At 49.9% G+C, this 12,914-nt stretch overlaps 1 protein-coding gene across 1 annotated transcript; it reads left to right on the top strand.

The window, feature by feature from the left end:
* Positions 1-6,033: 6,033 nt before the first annotated feature.
* RPS16 (ribosomal protein S16) lies at positions 6,034-8,609 on the top strand. Its single transcript, XM_043899138.1, has 5 exons — positions 6,034-6,193; positions 6,329-6,430; positions 8,012-8,108; positions 8,217-8,264; positions 8,387-8,609. Exons 1-5 carry the CDS (start codon positions 6,146-6,148, stop codon positions 8,530-8,532), a joined length of 441 nt encoding a protein of 146 aa, XP_043755073.1. The 5' UTR covers positions 6,034-6,145; the 3' UTR covers positions 8,533-8,609.
* The last annotated feature ends 4,305 nt before the right edge of the window (positions 8,610-12,914 follow it).

The raw sequence follows: 12,914 nt of genomic DNA, 5'->3' as shown, positions 1-12,914 counted from the left end.
GCCACGGGGTCCTTAGTTGCTGCACTTGGGGTCTTAATCTTTGTTGTAGCATGTGGAATATTTATTCCTGGCCTGTGAACTCTTAGTTGAGGCATGTGGGATCTAGTTCCCTGACCAGGGAGGGAGTCCAGGCCCCCTGCACTAGGAGCATTGAGTCTTAGCCACTGGACCACCATCGAAGTCCCTAAGCTTGGTTCCTTTAAACAGCAGTTCTTTAGAATAGGATTCCACATAAAAATGCCTATTGACACTTCTGCAGGAAGACAATTACTCCAGGAAAGAGAGGGAACCATCATCTTCTCCCTGTGGAAAACTCTTGGTGTATAAGTGGTTCTCAACTCTCCATCTGGCAGCACATGAGAACAGTTGAGAAGATAAGAGAGATGCATAGTAGCCCCAAACAGGAAACAACCCAATGTCTATCATGAGGAGAAGGAATAAACAAGTTGCAGTACATACATGCACTGGAATGATAACAATCCACTGATAACGCACATGAATGAATATCAAAAACATCCACTGAGTGAAAAAGCCAGATACTAGGATATGTACAGTATTATTCCATTCATATGCATTCTAGAGCAGGCAAAACCAATCTATACAAACAGAAAGCAGATTAGTCAGTTTCTAGGACTAGAGATGGAGACTGATAGGTAAGAGGCGTAAAAGAATGCTTTGGGGTCACTGAAATGTGGCTATATATATATATATATATATTTGTCAGAACCCTTTGAAATGTACACTTAAAATGGGTACCTTTGGGGCTTCCCTGGTGGTCCAGTGGCTGAGACTCCATGCTCCAAATGCAGGGGGCAAGGGTTCGATCCCTGGTCAGGGAACTAGATTCCACATGCCACAACTAAGACACGGCACAACGAAATAAATAATTTTTTTAAAAATGGGTACCTTTTGAAAGTGAAAGAAAATGAACGTGAACTCGCTCAGTCATGTCCAACTCTTTGTGACCCCAGGGACGGTAGCCTACCAGGCTCCTCCATCCATGGGATTTTTTCAGGCAAGAGTACTGGAGTGGGCTGCCATTTCCTTCTCTCTGCCTTTCCTTCTCCTTTTACTGTATATAAATTATTCCCCAACAAAGTTGACTTTTAAAATACAGATGTTCAGGATTCACCAGAGACCAGTTGTCAAGTTCTCCAGACTAGGACCTGGCCACCAGCAGTACTTAAAAGTTCTCCAAGCGGTGATTATTTATAGCCAGGGATATGAGCCACAAGACTTCTCCTCAAGGGATGGGGATGAGCTTAAAGGACAAGTGTGCATTGTCCCTTCCTGGAAGCAGAGAGAGGAGGAAGTATCTGAAAGAGAGGGAGAACAATGGGTAAGGTGGGGTAATTTATCCAACCTCCTGCCCCAGTAGGTCAGAGATTTCAGGCTTCACATCTCACCTTATTTTCTTCCTTCTTACCTCTTCCCCTGGCTCCTGGGTCTCCAGGTAAGGTCTTTTGGCCTAGAAGGAGAAGACTTAGGGTTTAGGAACTGGGGCTGGAGATCAAGTCTCCTCTCCCTCCCCACCTGACCTCTTCGGGAGTACCAGGGAGACTTCCTCTGAAGTTTATGCTGAGGGCAGGTCCCGAGCACAAGTCCTCTGTAATAACTCCAAGAGTTTGGCCAGAAAAAGAGGGACTGGTCTCTGAGGGTGTCCTTCGCAGGGTGGACAAGAGCCCTGACCAGCCACCCACAGCCGGGACCCCAGGGCATCCAGTAGGCGCTGTAGGCGGAACACCGCGATCCCCACGGATGGGCCCTCCTCAAACCCAATCACAGACAGCTCCAGGCGGAAGCAACGGAGAGCCTCAGCAGGACACACCTGTGGAGACAGAGTGACCTGGTGTCTCTGGGCAAGGGCTGATCCCAGGTCCGCACCCCCACAGTTTCTGACTTGTAGCCTGGGACAAGTCCCTTCACCAATCTAAGCCTCAGATTCCTCATCTGTAAATGGAGTTCTGAATAATCCCTACCTTTACTAGAAATGCAAGTTAGAAAAAGATCTTCCCTTCTTAACGCTTCTATGTTCTGATTTTGTTAGAACAAGATACTTGACTGCCATCTGTCGGAAACTGACAAATACATCCAGAATGAGAATGCTGTCCTTGTAGGTGTGGGACCCTTGTGCAGTGTACAACCCTCACATCCATTTGTGACAGCCCTGTTTACCTTGTAGGGTCAATGTGAAGAGTAATGCTAATATGCTTAGGACTTCCCTGGTGGTCCAGGGGTTAGGACTCGATGCTTGCGCTTTCACTGCTGGGGGCCCAGGCTTCAACCGCTGGTCAGGGAAGTAAGATCCCACCCCCCCAAAAAAGGCCAATACACTTAAAGCATTTAGATCAGTACCCAGCACCAAGTAAGAAACTATATTATTGGAACTTCACTGGCAGTCCAGTGGTTAAGTACCCACCTTCCTATGCAGAGGATGGGGGTTTGATCCCTGCTCTGAGAACTAAGATCCCACATGCTGAGAGGCAACTACTGAACCCGTGTGCCACAGTGAAAGATTCCAGGTGCCACAACTAAGACCCACTGCAGCCAAACAAATAAATATATTTTTTTGAATAATAGCTGTAGTCATTATCATCCTTTGTTGCTATTATGTGCCAATCACTGTACTAGGTGTTACAGACAGCTGTGAACAAAATACATTTGTCAAGACTGGGGGTGGATCAAGAATTAGACACCCAGAATACCAGCCCGCCTGCCTCCCAGCCTCCTGTGTGTCCTGAGCTAGTGGATTTTCCTTAAACGTCCAACCTCAGTAAAGAAGGAACATGATACTCACCAATAGATTATCTGGGGTGTACAGACTGCCATCATTTTTGTTTCCCTGTAATTGTGGGGTAGGGAGGGAAATCAGCGAGAAGGCAATGGCACCCCACTCCAGTACTCTTGCCTGGAAGATCCCATGGACGGAGGGTCCTGGTAGACTGCAGTCCATGGGGTCGCTAAGAGTTGGACACGACTGAGCCACTTCATTTTCACTCTTCACTTTCATGTGTTGGAGAAGGAAATGGCAACCCACTCCAGTGTTCTTGCCTGGAGAATCCCAGGGACAGGGGAGCCTGGTGGGCTGCCCTCTATGGGGTCGCACAGAGTTGGACACGACTGAAGCAACTTAGCAGCAGCAGCAGCAGCAAGAAAATCAGATCTTGGAGAGGGAGAGACTGACCCTTCTGCAAACATGCCACCCACCCCACTCCTTAACTAGCCTGCCCCTGTCTGCTGGCTTTTCCCTCCCTCCTCACCAGCATCTTCGTGATGGCAATGAGGAAGTAGAAAGGCTCCCTCCGGCAGAGGGGTGGTCCTAGGCCTCCCAAGGGCAACACCAGCAGGAGGGTGGTCCAGAGAGGCCACATGGACACCCTGCCCACCAGCAGACTTTCTCTGGTTCCAGCCTGGGTTCCTGGAAACAAGAGGTACAGAGAGAAGGAGCAAGTTGGAAAACAGGGGAATGGGGGAGAGGAAATGCCCCTTCCCTGCCTTTCCATCTCTACTCAATCCATAGATACCTGGAAGTGTACTCCCAGAGGCTGGGGGAGATGGTGACCCTAGACTAGCGAGGTCGTGGTTCAGAGAACTCTCCTTCCTTCCTTTCCCCCAATCAAGATACCAGACTCAGCAAGGTTATGAGGATCATCCTGGAGAGACCGGAGAGTTTAGAAGCGTCCCCTGTCCCCAGACAGCCCCAAGAGGCAGTCCAGAGTGTGTCCAGCCTGTGCATTCTGTGGCCTGTTTGTCTTCCCACTGGAAAACACCAGTTAACTTTAATCCTGCAGGTGCTTATTTGGGAGTCTTTGCTGTCCTTTCTCCTATTTCTGCCACAAGTGTCTTGGAATCTTCATACCTGCCGGTACCTGCTGACTTCTTTCTCTGAGCGTTGGCCTCTCTGCCTCTGTCACTTGTGACTTCTGGCTCCATCTCTGACTGACCCGATGTCTCTCTTGGTTTTCCTGTCCTCCGTTGGCCCAGTCTTTGCCTTCTCCTCCATGTGCGCCTCTCTCTCTGGCACTGTGTGTCTGTAGGACTGTGGGTCCCTCCAGGTCAGCTTCTGGGTCCTTCCTGCCTGTCTCCCTGGCCCCTTGCCCCTCTTCCTCTGTCACCCTTTAGGAGCTGGACTCTGAGCTGCAGGTTTCTCCCTTTGGCCCCAGACCCGCCCACCAATCGCCACTCCGTTTCCGCTCGCCAGGCATCTGTGAGCCACCACACCCCTTTGAACCTTGGATCCCAGACCCAGGGCTGCCAGAGAAACTGAGGCAGCCGCCTGCTGCCTGCACCTGAAAGGAAGCTCCTGGCTAGGAAGGGAGCATCCTGAGCAGTGGGGAGCAAGGGGCTACCCCATCTTGAGTTTCCTCAGATGGGGGTGGGAGAACTGGGGATTCTTGGGAAAGGTAGATTTTGAGAGAGGGCTCTGAGAAGGATGAAGATTTTGGTTTTTTGTTTTGTTTTAAAATAATTTATTTGGCTGTGCCAGGTCTTAGTTACATGGAGATCTTTGATCCTTCTTGTGCATGAGTTGCGGTATGTGAGTTCTAGTTCCAAGACCAGGGATGGAACCTGGGCCCCCTGTGTGGGGAGCAAGGAGTCTTAGCCACCAGGGAAGTCCTGGGATGAAGATTTTGTGAAAACGGGTTGTGGCGGGGGGGACAGTTCTGAGAAAAGTGGATTAGGGGAGAGAAAGCTTCTGAAGGAGGGGGATTCTAGGCATTGTGGGTTCTGAGGAAAGGAAGATTCTGGGGGAAAAGAGGGGTAAGGGGACCCTGAGTGGAGGGAGATTTAGGCAAAGAGGGAGTCTAAGATGAGGGCTCTGAGAGAATTTTGGGAGGAGGAGACTCTAAAAGGAAGAAAGTTTTTTTAAAAAAATATTTATTTATTTGACTGCACCAGGTCTTAATTGGGGCAGGTGGGATCTAGTCCCTTGATCAGGGATCGAAACTGGGGCCCTAAAAAAAAAGAAAAAAGAAACTGGGGCCCTGCATTGGGAACTCAGAGTCTTGGCCACTGGACCACCAGGGAAGTCCCTAAAATGAAGGGAGTTTTGGTGAAAGATTCTGGGGAAGGGGCCCTAAGAGGAAAAGGATTCCGGGAAGGATGCTTTAAGGAGATGGGTTCTAGGAGGAGGGGGATTCTGAATCCTACCAGGATTCTTGAGGAGGAATTCTAGAAGAGAGGAAGACTGTGAAGCAACCTCCTGGCGGTGGGAAGGGGGGCGGGGGGTGGTGAGTGTACATGTGTGAGAATCTATTGAGGATGTGAGAGAAGGGAGATAAGTGAAGAGTCCAAATGCGAATAAGAGCTGGCGGTGGCCAATGAGAACTGAGGATGTGAATTATGGCCTGTCTTCACCCTCCTTTTTCCTTGGGAGTAAACCTATGACAAGCCTAGACAGCGTATTAAAAAGCAGAGACATTACTTTGCCAACAAAGGTCCATATAGTCAAAGCTACAGTTTTTCCAGTGATCATGTAGGGATGTGAGAGTTCAACCATAAAGAAGGCTGAGCACTGAAGAATTGATGCGTTGGAACTGTGGTGCTGGAGAAGACTCTTGAGAGTCCCTTGAACAGCAAGGAGATCAGACCAGTCAATCCTAAAGGAAATCAAGCCTGAAGATTCATTGGAAAGAATGATTCTGTAGCTGAAGCTCCAATACTTTGGCCACCTGATGCGAAGAGCCGACTCATTAGAGAAGGCCCTGATACTAGGAAAGACTGAAGGCAGGAGAAGGATGCGACAGAGGATGAGATGGTTGAATGGGATCACCGCCTCAATGAACACGAGTTTAAACAAACTCCGGGAGATAGTGAAAGACATGGAATCCTGGCGGGCTGCAGTCCACTTGGTCCCAAAGAGTCGGACACGACTGAGTGACTGTACAATTGGCCCTTCCGGGCCGGCCCCCGACCCCGTTCAGGCCAATCCCTTCCATTCCCAGGTCCCGCCCCCTCCGCTTCCCGGACCCACCTTCCAGCCGCCAATCCAAAGTCCCGCCCACAAGCCGTAAAGTTCTCTCCCGTCGCAACGCTGAGCACAACGCGCCTGCGCAGACCCTGAAAAGCGGCCAGGGTGGCCCCGCGCTTTCCTTTTCCGGTTGCGGCGCCGCGCGGTGAGGATCTCGCTTCTGCGTTTGCAGCCATGCCGTCCAAGGGCCCTCTGCAGTCAGTGCAAGTCTTCGGACGCAAGGTGAGACGGGCGCCCGATGGTAGGGACGAGGGGAGGCCCGTTTTCGAGAGAAGTCTGTGGGCAGGAATCGGGTCTATTTGGGACCCGAGGCCCAGAGCTCACGTGGCTCCGCTCTCTCCCCCTCGCTTTCCACAGAAGACGGCCACCGCCGTGGCGCACTGCAAACGAGGTAACGGCCTCATCAAGGTGAACGGACGACCCCTGGAGATGATCGAACCGCGCACGCTGCAGTACAAGGTGCTGGGATTGAAGACGGGCGTTTGGGTTGAGTGGAGGGCTCTGGAGACGGAGATGTTGAAAGAAATGGGTACCTGAAGTTCCTCGATTTTGGAAACTGAAAGGTTTGGTGTCAAGAGTGGGACGTTCAGAAGCTGAGTTGGGAATGGAAAAATGGGATATTTGACGATGGAGCTGGGTGTTGAGGGTTCAGGCGATATTATGAAAGCTTGAATTGAGAGTGGAAACGTGGATGTTGAAGGATAAGCAGGTGCTTAACTGGGTTGTTTGGAAAGACACTCATTTGGGACGAGGTGGCGTGGGGGCTCCCAAAGCTTATGGGACCTGATGACGTGCAGTAAGTTAACTGGGGACGTTTTACAGTAGTCTGCGCACTCTGAGGACAGGAATCACTGTTTTGCCCCTCAAACATTGTGACTAAAATAAGGTTTTGAATATTGTAGGTGCTCAATAAGCATTAGAAGAACAAGAACAGAAGTTGGGTTTGTAGTGCTTGGCTGTGAAAGGAGTTCCTCTACCCTCCCCGTTTAAGCCTGAGTTTTTTTTTTTTTTTCCTTGAATAAAGTTTTATTGGAACGCTTCAGTTTCTTTGGCTCAGACTGGAAAGATGTCTGAATTTGATTTCTGCCTCTTCTAGCTATGTTATTTGGGGCAGTAACTTCCCTTCTCCGTAAAATGGAAATAGGTTGTTCCTTGTAGGGTTGTCGAGAGGGTAAATTGGATTCTCTGTGTGAGGTTGTTGGCGTGTGTGCGAAGGTGAAGAACTGTTTACATTGCAGGGTTAGTTAGAACTTGACAATGTCTGAGACATTTGTAGAGCAGGTAAATGAATATCGTGGCTTATTGTCACTGACAGTTTACTCAAAGGCTTGGTGTGTGCATCCTGTATGGAGTGCTGGCAGCAAAGCAGTGACTTGGATGGTTCCAGGGCCTGCCCTTCTAGAGCTTCGAATCCAGTGGGGGACACAGACTGGACCCAGTACCAGACACTGCTCCCAAACAGTCAGAACTGGGGTAGAGGTTCCCAGAGAAGGTTTCTGACTCAAAACTCGGGTGGGAGGGTCAGAGCAGGGGTTGGGGGGACTTGTGAGCTGAGGCCTAAAGTAGGTAAATCAAAGTAGGGTTATAGCATTGTAATTTTTCTGGAAATTTGTGCAGTGCAAAGGAAGAGCAGAGAGCTCAGGTGGGGAAAGCACCTGACATAGCCCAGGAGTGGTTTTTTTCTCCATTTGGGGCAGGCTTAGGGGCTGCAGAGATTTTCCTTACTATTGGGCTAAGGTGCCCATATTTTAAGAATCAGGTTTAAAAAATAGGTGATCTGATGTCCAGAGAGAAACACAGGAGGAGGAACTGCTCAGGCAGGATTCAGTTTGACTTCAACAAACTCTTCTGTCTTAGAAATCTTCCTGCTCTGCTGGCTGTGTATAGGGGGCTTTGAGTAACAGCCCAGCCCTCTTCCACTAATACTTTGAGGCCAGCAGTGGCAAGAGCTACTTGTAGAGAGCTGTGGAAGAATGTTCCATGAGTTGGCTCAGTGGCAGGTTGTGATCTAAAATCCTGTAATGTTTCCTGTTACCCTAGTTACTGGAACCTGTTCTGCTCCTGGGCAAGGAGCGATTTGCTGGTGTGGACATCCGTGTCCGAGTGAAGGGTGGTGGTCACGTAGCCCAGATTTACGGTGAGTCTCGAACACTGGGCACATAGGTGGAAGGTGGGTCTGAGGGCAGGGTCCCACCCCTGGGTGCTCATAAAGCTGATGTGCCTTTTGTCTGTGTCTTCCTCACAGCCATCCGCCAGTCCATCTCCAAAGCCTTGGTGGCCTATTACCAGAAATGTGAGTGAGGGTGGGTCCTTCCCAGCAGGTGGGTGGGGGCATGTCAAGGGCTCACATTTAGCCACAAAGAGTGGGAGGGCACTTGCTGGAGTCTAAATCTTCTCCCATCCTTTCACCCCCAGATGTGGATGAGGCTTCCAAGAAGGAGATCAAAGACATCCTCATCCAGTACGACCGGACCCTGCTGGTAGCCGATCCCCGTCGCTGCGAATCCAAAAAGTTTGGAGGTCCTGGTGCCCGTGCCCGCTACCAGAAATCCTACCGATAAGCCCATCATGAAGATCAGGGTTTCCCTGTATAGCACCTTTATAATAAATGTCGTGGGATTTAAGGTTTCAGGAACTATTCTGTGGTCTTCCGTGGTGGGTCTTTGTCTAAAAGGAATGCAGGAAACACCCCCAGAAGCCTTTCTAGAAGCTACCACCCTGATTAGGACGTGGGTAGGAGAGGCGGGTGGGATCAGACCTGGTCTCAGTTTCTCTGGGCTTCCAGTGTGTGAACACAGCTCTGTGGGCGTGGTTCCTGGTCATTGGTTGTGTGAGTGTCCTTGTGGGTTTTATCTCTTTCAGTCCTTTTGCTGTTTTAATGGCATATCAGAAGAGCAGGGGAAATGTATAAGATCAGTAATCTTTAATACAAAGTGAGGTGAGGTCTTAAGTCAGCAGCTAAGGGCCATCTATGCATGTGTTGGGAAAGGAAATTTTTTAATGCCAACCTGTAGTGTAGATAGGATTGAGGTTGGGCAGGGGTCTGTAATCCCCGTGGTGGGTGGGTGCATGATTTCCCCTGACGGGTTTCATCCTTGAGGATGTTGATTGTAACCCCTGCTCCCCATGGCCTCCTTAAAGCAAGTCCCAGTTATGCTCAACATGACTGTCCTTATAGGCCCGGGAATACATAGGTCTGAGGACATGTTCATTTCTTGTGTCTGCCATGTGATGAAAAGAGCTGACGTAGGTGAACTCAGTTGCTGCCCCTGGGCTAGAGCACTTCCATCATGGAGGAAAGTTCTGTGGGATGGTGCTGGTGTATGTATAGGAAGTAAAGTGTTGTTTGTGAATTAAGTTGTTCTCAGTTTCCTTCCCCATATTTAAAGGAAGCTAGTGAGTATCACTGGGGTGGGAAGGGCATCTGTCCTTCTATAACAGCCTTTGCAGCCAGTGATCTGCCCCCAAGTGGGCTTCCTCACTATTTCCTGCTGAGCAAACTGGTAAGAACATCATTAGACACTTGATCAAGGAGTAGTTTCACAGATTTTCTTTATAAAAGGAACTTGGGAGGGCTTCCCTAGCAGCTCTGGTAAAGAATCCACCTGCCTTTGTTGTGATTCACACAGTCAAAGAAAAAAAGAAAAAAAAAAAAAAAAGAATCCACCTGCCAATGCAAGAGACCCGGGTTTTGATGCCCTGAAGATCTCACATGGGGTGGAGCAACTAAGCGTGTGCCACAGCTCTGGAGCCTGTGAGCCGCAACTAGAGCACGTGCGCTACAACTCGGGAATAGCCCCCGCTCTCCGCAACTAGAGAAAGCCTCTGCGGCAATGAAGACCTGGCACTGTCAAAAATGGAAACTGGGAAAGTTTTACTATTTTTTCTTTTTAAAGGAACTTGGGATTTACTGACTTGTCCTTTTTGTATGTTTGCCCTACTGATGAAACGGTAGCCACGTGTGGCCGTGAAGCTGGGCTGCACTGATGAGAACATTGTTTACTGACAGGACAATCCTGTGGGATGGTACTCAGGTACAGAAAATAGAGTTTACACTTGGAGGTGGGGTTGGTGGAGCTCCACTAGGCGCCAGGCTAAGTATTGTTGGGCTGTCCTCACACCATCTCTGTGAGGTGGGTGGCAGGCAGGTATCTTCACCTTAGCTGCTGAGAAAGTTAGCATAGTGGCAAAATAACCACCTCACCAAGTTTTGCATTGAAGCTGGAATTACTAATGACTACTTAACTGGGTTTGACTGGCATTAACCTAAACATCCCCAGGAGGGCAGCACTGTCCCAAGGCTGTCATGCCACAGACAGCCGACCTTACTTTCCCTCTTCAAGCCTGTCTTAATTACAGCTTACAAAAGGCAGGCTGTAGTAGACCAGCAAGAGAGGTATTCATGAGGAGGCGTTGGAGCTGGGGCCATGAAGCAGAGGTAGGAGTTGGGCAGGCAGGCAGGAGGGATGGAATTTGGGGGCAGGGACCAGGAGGGGCCAAGGCAGGCCTAGTACCCAGGGTTTTCCCACGGGGCCCGGAGACCCCCTTAATTTGAGGCTCCTGGCTCCCTCCCAGAGGCACAGCTGGGACACATCTGGAAGTGGCCAAGGGGGCTCGCCTCCTTCCTCGCTGCAGTCCTTGGCGTAGACACCCCCCTTCACCCTCCCTGCTGCCGCCTCCTCAAATACCGGGAATTCCGGCGCTGCTGGGAGCCTGGGCCAGGCTGGGAACTTTCCTTAAGCTGGGAATGTGCAGCTGGGGGCGGAAGCGGGGAGGGCCAGCCTCAGTCCTGACCTTTGGGAGGCTGCAGTGGAGCAGGTCCAGGCCAAGGAGCCCGACTCAGCCCATGCCCTGGCATATGGCATGGTACCCACTCAATAAATAAATGAGTGGAAGCCAGCAGCTAACATTTACTGACCCAGGCCTTGTTCACTTTAGCTAATAATCATTACCTAGGGCCTTTGGAGTACCAGGCTTCAAGCCTCCTGTGGGCAAGGAGTTGTTCCCTGTTGTACCCTCAGTGGCAAGAATAGAAAGAGAAAGTGAAGCAGCTCAGTCGTGTCCGACTCTGCAACCCTGTGGACTGTAGCCCGCCAGGCTCTTCTGTCCATGGGATCCTCCAGGCAAGAATACTGGAGTGGCAAGAATAGCGCCTGACAGAGACAGTCAAGAGTGCTGACTCAGGCTTGGCTGTGGCTGAATCCCATCTCTGCTCCTTCCCACTCACGTGACTGGGCAAGTATCCTCTCTGCCTGAGTTTCCTCATCTCTAAAGTGGGGATTACAGATCCCCACTTGCCTGTGAGGGATATTGAGGACTCAAAGGGAATGAGCTGAAATAGTGACTAATGCCTGTGGTATGCAGTTTAGAACTCAATAACAGCATTTTTTGCTGTTGTTAACTGATTGTTAAAACCAGATTCTTGGGCTCCTGCCTTGAGGGTTCTGATTTCATGGGTTGGGACTGGATCCTGGGGCATCTGATTTGATCAGGGCCTTAGTAAGTCAGGGGGCTTCCCTCATAGCTCAGTTGGTCAAGAATCAGGCTTAAACACGTTTGGGAAGTAAGGATATGCTCACTGAATCTTTATGATGATCCTATAAAGGCAGATAGTGTTGTCCTTATCATACAGATGAGGAAGCCAGGCTTGGGGGGTGGGGGGGTGGAGTTCCACAGTGAGTACTAGAAAAGCTGGGGCTTCAACTCAGCCATGAAGCTGTGGTGTCTCAAGAGAATTCCAGGGAAGACTGAGTAAGATCTAGAGCATAAGAGGTTAAGTACTCAATGAAAGAAGCTAGTATTACCAAAGAAACTTAAACTGTGCTGCTTACTGGGCCTTGCACTGCTGTGAGGGTGACAGAACAATCTTAGTAAAAGCCTTTGTCTCTCAAGACCTGAATGACTTTTGGAGGTGGGGGTTCTGTAGAGGTCCCCCAACTAGAGAGAGGCTGGGTAAAAGGATCAATACAAGAACTGGATGGGTGGGTATAGAACTGGAATACTTAGGTAGACATGGGACGCTTCCCAGAATCCCAAACCCAATCCATTCTGGTGTTAGCATGGAACTCTCTCTGAAGTTTTGTAGTACCAAGACCCAGAAGAATCCAGGTAAGAAAGGATGGATTGAAAGAGATTAAAATGGCTGGCTGGCTGGTGGTGAAAGTAAAGTCGCTCAGTCGTGTCCGACTCTGTGACCCCATGGATTGCAGCCCACTAGGCTGGTGGTAGAGATGATTAAATGGCTGCTTGGCTTGATGGATTAGGAGATGACTGAATGATGAAATGTGTGAATGGACAGACAGCAATGGGAATATGCAGGGACGAATGGATGAATAGAGTTGGCTGGAGAAAGCAGACAGGTGGGATAATAGATGAGTAGATTTATGGAGGAATGGGTGCTAGATGGGGGGTGGGGTAGGATGATGGCTGAAAAGAGTGGATAGCTGAATAAAGCAAGTCTATGGGTAGGATCGGAGAAGGCAATGGCACCCCACTCCAGTACTCTTGCCTGGAAAATCCCATGGATGGAGGAGCCTGGTAGGCTGAGGTCCATGGGGCCGCTAAGAGTTGGACACGACTGAGTGACTTCACTTTCACTTTTATGTGTTGGAGAAGGACACAGCTACCCACTCCACTGTTCTTGCCTGGAGAATCCCAGGGACGGGGGAGCCTGGTGGGCTGCCGTCTGTGGGGTCGCACAGAGTCAGACACGACTGAAGTGACTTAGCAGCAGCATGGGTAGGATAATGGATTTGAAGACAGATGGACAGAGAGGGAGATGATGGAGAGACAGCTGGGTGGATAGAATTGGCTATGAAGATGAGATGAATGGATGATGGTGGGACACAAACTGAATTGCTGAGGGAAGGAATTTCAAGGGATTTGCTTGGGAAAAACATTTTTGGGGGTTGGGGGGGGGCACTTCTTAACTTGGCTTTCCTGG

The sequence above is a fragment of the Cervus elaphus genome, chromosome 4, assembly GCF_910594005.1.
Source record: "Cervus elaphus chromosome 4, mCerEla1.1, whole genome shotgun sequence".
Classification (NCBI taxonomy): domain Eukaryota; kingdom Metazoa; phylum Chordata; class Mammalia; order Artiodactyla; family Cervidae; genus Cervus; species Cervus elaphus.
This window is presented reverse-complemented; position numbering and strand designations above follow the sequence as displayed.

Excerpts from the sequence above, each read along its gene's own strand:
- RPS16 (XM_043899138.1), top strand. The coding sequence starts at position 6,146 with ATGCCGTCCAAGGGCCCTCTGCAGTCAGTGCAAGTCTTCGGACGCAAG. Across the intron at positions 6,431-8,011 it reads CGCGCACGCTGCAGTACAAG|TTACTGGAACCTGTTCTGCT; the intron begins GTGCTGGGATTG and ends CTGTTACCCTAG. Across the intron at positions 8,265-8,386 it reads GGTGGCCTATTACCAGAAAT|ATGTGGATGAGGCTTCCAAG; the intron begins GTGAGTGAGGGT and ends TTTCACCCCCAG.